Genomic DNA, 8,577 nt, shown 5'->3' on the forward strand with positions numbered 1-8,577 from the left:
CTCCAACATTTAACCAAGTACAACATCAACTACTACTACCACTCCTACCACTACCACAACAACTCCAACATCTACAAGTACAACATCAACTACTACAACTACCACATCTACCACTACTCCACCAACTCCGACAACTACAAGTACAACATCAACAACATCCACTCCAACACCTACTACTACCACATCAACGACTTCAACTACAACAACGCCTGATACAACACCCACAAGCTCAACACCTAGAACAACTTCTCCCTCTCCCACCCCTACTACTCTGACAACAGCAGAAACTACAAGATTCACTTCTTCTTCTAGTTCTTCCTTTAGTGGTTCAAGTAAGGCTTTCATACTTGGTTTATTCCCTGGATTCTACTTTGATTATCATACTTTTTCAAGAATGACACATTAGATGTACTTATGTCATCTTTCCCTCATTTATACGATAGATAATCTGAATATATATGCTCTTTTAATCGAGGAATTTATGTAAAAGTTTTTATTGAAAATATTACATGTAACTTTAAAATTTCTCTCTCTCTCTCTCTCTCTCTCTCTCTCTCTCTCTCTCTCTCTCTCTCTCTCTCTCTCTCTCTCTTTATCTATCTATCTATATACCTCTTCACTTCACTCTATATGACCAAAACTAAAGTTATCAGCATTGATTACAATTGTGTAATCGTATTGTGAAATTATATTTTTCCCAATTCCCTGTTGGATTATTTGCACATGTAATTACCATTTGAACACAAATTATTTTTTTCCAAACTGTGTTCATTCCTCCTTTAAATGAATAATAATAATAATAATAATAATAATAATAATAATAATAATAATAATAATAATAATAATAATAATAATAATAATAATAATAACAATAATATTAATAAAAAAATTACTTGACAAAACCAAGAATAAAGTATCACTCTCTGATGTCGCAATAACATAAGACACCAGAGTAGCTCGGAAATAAATGGTAAAATTGATAAATATCATCATCTTAGAATAAAAATAAGGACATGGTATATCCCACTGGAGGTTATATACATAATCATAGGAACACTAAGAATGATTCAAAGAATCCTGAAAAAGAACCTGGAAAAATTACATGCCGAAGTAGCTCCAGGACCCATGCAGAAAATTGTGGGCCTAAAGCAAAGATTCACTGAGATCACGACAGACACAGTCAGACACCAACTAAAGAAAATACCCAACTGGAAAGCCCCCAAATGGATGACCACAAAAAGATAAGAGTAAGGGAAATATAGCCAGTAACTACAGGCCTATCACCTGCCTACCAATAATGTGGAAGTTACTAACAGGTATCATCAGTGAAAGGCTATAGACAAACACCATCCCCCACCAACATAGAGGTTACAGAAGGAAGTGTAGGGGCACAAAAGACCAGCTCCTGATAGAGAAAATGGTAATGAAGAACATTAGCAGAAGGAAAACCAACCTAAGCATGGCATGGATAGACTATAAGAAAGCCTTCGACATGATACCACACACATGGCTAATAGAATGCATGAAAATATATGGGGCAGAGGAAAACACCATCAGCTTCCTCAAAAATACAATGTGCAACTGAAATACAATACTTACATGCTCTGGAATAAGACTAGCAGACGTTAATATCAGGAGAGGGATCTTCCAGGGCGACTCACTGTCCCCACTACTCTTTGTAGTAGCCATGATTCCCATGACAAAAGTACTGCAGAAGATGGATGCTGGGTACCAACTCAAGAAAAGAGGCAACAGAATTAACCATCTGATGTTCATGGACGACATCAAGCTGTGTGGTAAGAGCGTCAAGAAAATAGATATCCTAATCCAGACTGCAAGGATTGTATCAGGGGTCATCAGGATGGAGTTTGGAATAGAAAAATGTGCCCTAGTCAGCATACAAAAGGGCAAAGTAACAAGGACTGAAGGGCTAAAGCTACCAGATGGGAACAACATTAAAACATAGATGAGACAGGATACAAATACCTGGGAATAATGGAAGGAGGGGATATAAAACACCAAGAGATGAAGGACACGATCAGGAAAGAATATATGCAGATAATCAAGGAGATACTCAAGTCAAAACTCAACGCTGGAAATATGATAAAAACCATAAACCCATGGGCAGTGCCAGTAAACAGATAAAGCGCAGGAATAGTCGAATGGACGAAGGCAGAACTTAGCTGCATAGACCAGAAAACGAGGAAACATATGACAATACACAAGGCACTACACCCAAGAGCAAATATGGACAGACTATACATAACACGAAAGAAAAGAGGGAGGGAACTACTAAGCATAGAGGACTGCTTCAACAGCGAGAACAGAGCACTGGTGCATCATATGAAAACCAGTGAAGAAGAGTGGTTCAAGAGTGCATGGGAAGAAGGACTGATAAAAGTAGACGAAGACTCACAAATATACAGAGACAGTAGAGTGACAACAGAAGAGAGGAATGGCTCAACAAACCAATGCACGGACAAGGCATAAGACAGACTAAAGCACTAGCCAGCGATGACACATGGCAATGGCTACAGAGAAGACAGTTCAAGAAGGAAACTGAAGGAATGATAACAGCGGCACAAGATCAGGCCCTAAGAACCAGTTATGTTCAAAGAACGATGATGGAAATAACATATCTCCCATATGTAGGAAGTGCAGTACAAAAATGAAACCATAAACCACATAGCAAGCGAATGCCCGGCACTTGCACAGAACCAGAACAAAAAGAGGCATGATTCAGTGGCAGAAGCCCTCCACTGGAGCCTGTATAATAAACACCAGCTACCTTGCAGCAATAAGTGGTATGAGCACCAGCCTGAAAGCGTGATAGAAAACGACCAGGAAAAAACCTCTGGGACTATGGTATCAGGACAGATAGGGTGTTACGTGCAAATAGACCAGACGTGACGTTAATTGACAAAGTCAAGAAGAATGTATCACTCATTGATGTCGCAATACCATGGGACACCAGAATTGAAGAGAAAGAGAGGGAAAAAATGGATAAGTATCAAGATCTGAAAATAGAAAAAAGGAGGATGTGGGATATGCCAGTGGAAATTGTACCCATAATCATAGGAGCACTGGGCACGATCCCAAGATCCCTAAAAAGGAATCTGGAAAAACTAGAGGCTGAAGTGGCTCCAGGACTCATGCAGAAGAGTCTGATCCTAGAAACGGCGCACATGGTAAGAAAAGTGATGGACTCCTAAGGAGGCAGAGATGCAACCCGGAACCCCACACTATAAATACCACCCAGTCGAATTGGAGGACTGTGATAGAGCAAAAAAAAAAATAAATAAAAAATAATAATAATATGCTGGAAATAGACCTTCTTTCAAATATGTTTTATTAAAAATAATGGCAGAATTCACAGAATTGATTTTATACAAAATTCTTTCATTTCTCTTAATGATTTGTCTTTCTGGCACGCTGGTAGCATAAAGCAGCTGTCCAATATTCATCGTGTTGTAGGTCGTCAAAGGAATTTCGGGCTGGTGTTATCAAAGGCAAACTGCTTAACAGGGACAGGCTAGGGTCGTCAACAGGTATACAGGTGTATCTCGTAGGTCGGGAACAGGCCATAGTTGTCAGGGGTCTATCCAGTATTCCTTGCTATTTCTTCTTTTCTGGCCATCTTTTGGCCATCTTCAGGACGAGATTGCTGAGTGCAATGGTCTGTGTCGGATGGAATCACGCTATTTATTGCATTTGGGTGGTTTGAGGAGATGGGTACCTCACTTTTCATTGGGCAATACCTGTGACGTCGTGAGTGATGTCATCAGGGGGCTGGTTGCTGGTTGGCTGTCCTCTTCGTGGGCGGAGCCTCATCCTAATTGGTGTTGGTCCCCTCGAAGGGCGTGCTACCAGGTCGTCCTCAAGGCGAGAACTTAAGCTTCTATCATCCTCAGGGTTACTAGGGACGTCCTCAGGATGAGAGCTAACGCTTCAATCACCCTCTGGATTCCTTTGGTGCAATGGTCGTTGTGGGGCGTTGTCTTCTGCTCTCATGATGGCGGTGGGGAGGAGGAAGATCTCCTGTGTGACGTTCAAACTTGGCTTCTCCCTCCCGATGTGCAGTGCTTCTAAGATTTGCAAACGACGTAGATCGGGTGCTTGGTCGATAACCTCGAAGTTACCGACGATGTCGCTGCGGTGGATTCTTTTATTATGCGTAGTCCTTGCATGATTAAATATTGTTCCTTCCTGCGCATGGCAGGAGATCCTCTTGGAGAGGCGCATTGACGTCATCCCCACTACTCTTTGTAGTAGCCATGATTCCGATGACAAAAGTACTGCAGAAGATGGATGCTGGGTACCAACTCAAGAAAAGAGGTAACACAATTAACCATCTGATGTTCATGGACGACATCAAGCTGTGTGGTAAGAGCATCAAGAAAATAGATATCCTAATACAGAATGTAAGGATTGTATCTGGGGACATCAGGATGGAGTTTGGAATAGAAAAGTGTGCCCTAGTCAACATACAAAAGGGCAAAGTAACAAGGGCTGAAGGGATAAAGCTACCAGATGGGAACAACATCAAACACTTAGATGAGACACGATACAAATACCTGGGAATAATGTAAGGAGGGGATATAAAACACGATCAGGAAAGAATATATGCAGAGAATCAAGGCGATTCTCAAGTCAAAACTCAACTCCGGAAATATGATAAAAGCCATAACCACATGGACAGTGCCAGTAATAAGATACAGCGCAGGAATAGTGGAATGGACGAAGGCAGAACTTCGCAGCATAGACCAGAAAACGAGGAAACATATGACAATACACAAAGCACTACACCCAAGAGCAAATATGGACAGACTATACATAACACGAAAGAAAGGAGGGAGGGGACTACTAAGCATAGAAGACTGCGTCAACATCGAGAGTAGAGCACTGTTGAAATATATGAAAACCAGTGAAGATGAGTGGCTCAAGAGTGCATGGAAAGAAGGACTGATAAAAGTAGCGAAGACACAGAAATATACAGAGACAGGAGAATGACAAGCAGAACCGAGGACTGGCACAACAAACCAATGCACGGACAATACATAAGACAGAATAAAGAATTAGCCAGCGATGACACATGGAATGGCTACAGAGGGGAGAGCTCAAGAAGGAAACTGAAGGAATGATAACAGCGGCACAAGATCAGGCCCTAAGAACCAGATATGTTCAAAGAGCGATAGATGGAAATAACATATCTCCCATATGTAGGAGGTACAATACAAAAAATAAAACTTCAAACCACATAGCAAGCGAATGTCCGGCAATTGCACAGAACCAGTACAAAAAGAGGGATGATTCAGTGGCAAAAGCCCTCATCTGGAGCCTATGCAAGAAAAGTGATGGACTCCTAAGGAGGCAGAATGCAACCCGGGACCCCACACTATAAATGCAAACCAGTCGAATTGGAGGACTGTGATAAACAAAATAATAATAATAATAATAATAATAATAATAATAATAATAATAATAATAATAATAATAATAATAATAATAATAATAATAACAATAATAAAATTACTTGACAAAACCAAGAAGAAAGTATCACTCACTCTCTGATGTAGCAATAACATGGGACACCAGAGTAGCTCGGAAATAAATGGTAAAATTGATGATTATCAACTTCTTAGAATGGAAATAAGAAGGATATGGTATATTCCATTGGAGGTTATATACATAATCACAGGAACAATAGGAACGATTCAAAGAATCCTGAAAAAGAACCTGGAAAAATTATGTGCCGAAGAAGCTCCAGGACTCATGCAGAACAGTGTGCACCTATAAGCAGTGCATATAGTAAGAACAGTAATGTACTTAAAAGGAGGCAGGATTCAACCCGGAACCAAACACTAATAAAACCACCCAGTCGAATAGGATGACTATGATAGACCAAAAACAAACAATAATAATGATAAATAAATAAATAAATAAATAATTTCTTTTATGTATGAAATGTTTAATTGCTCTTATAATTGGATATATTTCTCATCAGTTTCATAGCTCAAGCTAAATAAATTCTAATTTTCATGATATGTACAGCATAACTTCTTTGGAAAGACAATATGCATAGTATGATTAACTTACATATTTCTCTATAATTACAGAATGAGACAAATATTTCCTGATTATCTTCTCTATATACCAACCCCTTTGATGTTATATTATTACATGTCAGCTTAACCATCCTTTAATCTTCATTGGCGCTAGACAAAATAATAAAGTTAGTTGAATTATGTGTACCTAATAACGTATTTTCATTCGAGGAATCATTTTATAAGCAAAAATTCGGGTGTAGTATGGGTAGTTCTTTAAGTCCTGTTTTAGCCAATCTGTACATGGAATACTTTAAAACCCAAAACCATGCTGTAGATGAGATATGTAGATGATATTCTAACATTTTGGGATAATAAATGGGGCAATTTTAATTCATTCTTTTCAAAATTAAAAGCATTAGTGCCCAGCATCAAATTTAAAGTTGAATGGGAAACAGACAACGGAATTCCTTTTCTTGATGTTTTAATAATCAGAGACACGACAGAATACAAATTTACAATATACAGAAAACCAACGTTCTCACTTTCCTACATTCACTACTTCAGCTATCATGACATTCCTATCAAGATAGGCGTAGCCAGCAACTTCTTAAGAGCCTTACGAATTTGTTCTCCAGATTTCCTGGAAAAAGAATTTGAACTAATTTAAAAGCAACTTTTGCCTTTAAGATATCCAGACCATATAATGGAGAAAGCAATTCACAAAGCAAACGTAATTTTCTACCGACCCCCTCAAGACAAGACCAGAGATACACCCAACAATAAAATAAAAATTTCACACCTGGACAGGGATTAAGGTGACCCAGACCCTTGGAAAATCTAACCCTTTTGCATTTACTTACACAAATACCTTAGCCAAATCCCTGATTAACGTCCAACAAAAGACATCCCCTAAGGGCACTGGCGTTTACAAAATCCCATGCCTGGACTGTGACCAATCTACATCGGATTTACAGAAAAATCACTTCCCCAGAGATTAATACGCCACAAATGGTCAGTTAGGTGTGAATACTTGAATATGTGTGCATGTGTCTGTATCTGTTCCTGCATGTGTTTATAAGTGTAGAAAGATAATTTTTTCTTAATATTCAACTCCAGGTTCAAGTTTGTCAAGTAGTTCCCGCTACAGTGTTTTAAGTTCTATCACTACTTCAACAACAGCAAAAACCACGACAATGTCAACAACTACAAGCACACCACCAACTACATCCACTACTACACCTACTACTACCACAACAACTCCAACTACAATAACAACAACTACTACCTCCACTACCACACCTACCACTACCACAACAACTCCAACAACTACAAGCACATCAACTACATCTACTACCCCTACTACAACAACCACAACTCCAACAACTACAACCACAACATCATCTACATCCACTACCACACCTACCAGTACCACAGCAACTCCTACAACTACCACAACAACACCAGCAACTACAAGCACATCAACTACATCCACTACCACAACAAAACCAACAACTACTACCACTACCACACCTACCACTACCACAACAACTCCAACAACTACAACCACAACATCATCTACATCTACTACCACACCTACCACCACCACAACAACCTCAACAACTACAAGAACATCAACTACATCCACTACCCCTACTACAACTACCACAACTCCAACAACTACAACCACAACATCATCTTCATCTACTACCACACCTACCACTACCACAACAACACCAGCAACTACAAGCACAACATCAACTATATCCACTACCACAACAAAACCATCAACTACCACCTCCACGACCACACCTGCCACTACCACAACGTCCCCAACGACTACAAGCACATCAACTAAATCTACTACTATTCCTACAACACCAGAAACTACAAGATTCACTTCTTCATCTAGTTCTTCATTCAGTAGTTCAAGTAAGATTTTCATACTTGCCCATATCCCCTTTGTTTCACTTGGGATATCATGCTATTTAGGGAATGAAACATTAAAATATACTTATGTCATTTTTCGTCAAGTCTTCAGTAGGTTATCCCTATGTGTTTTTTCTTTGTATTAAAGAAATTCCATTCAATTTTGTTATTGAATTTCTGTTACATATAATCATAACTCTCTCTCTCTCTCTCTCTCTCTCTCTCTCTCTCTCTCTCTCTCTCTCTCTCTCTTCTTGCTCTTTATTTCTTCAGTTTGAAAACTGTATATTTTTCTGAAGGATTTATTCTCATCATGACCAAATTGTGAAATGAAATTAGTTGTGTTTTAGTCGAATAGTAGGAAGTTTAGATTTTCAACATTTCTACTATTTCCTCTCTGATGAGCAATCTCACATGAATATGAATCTAGAGTTTTTTTATGGTCTTCAATATATATTATAAGTAAAAATTATATTACTAATTATTTCATACATTTCTTATCATTTTATCACATTTTTTAATGTTGTCAACTTCTTGTTCAGTACTTTTTTTATACCAAGAACAATTTAAGTTAGGATTCTTTTCCTACTAGGGACTATTGTCT

At 38.7% G+C, this 8,577-nt stretch overlaps 2 protein-coding genes across 2 annotated transcripts in view; both read left to right on the forward strand.

Annotated features, from left to right (window-relative positions):
- LOC135219028 (platelet binding protein GspB-like) overlaps positions 1-8,577 on the forward strand; it is a 239,515-nt gene that overhangs the window by 150,988 nt on the left and 79,950 nt on the right.
- Positions 1-8,577, forward strand: part of LOC135220075 (mucin-2-like) — a 56,388-nt gene that overhangs the window by 7,377 nt on the left and 40,434 nt on the right. Inside the window, 2 exon segments of the mRNA XM_064257399.1 lie at positions 19-332; positions 7,164-7,976. Coding sequence (XP_064113469.1) covers positions 19-332; positions 7,164-7,976 — 1,127 coding nt within the window.

This window comes from Macrobrachium nipponense, chromosome 1 (genome assembly GCF_015104395.2).
Source record: "Macrobrachium nipponense isolate FS-2020 chromosome 1, ASM1510439v2, whole genome shotgun sequence".
In the NCBI taxonomy this organism is placed as follows: Eukaryota; Metazoa; Arthropoda; class Malacostraca; order Decapoda; family Palaemonidae; genus Macrobrachium; species Macrobrachium nipponense.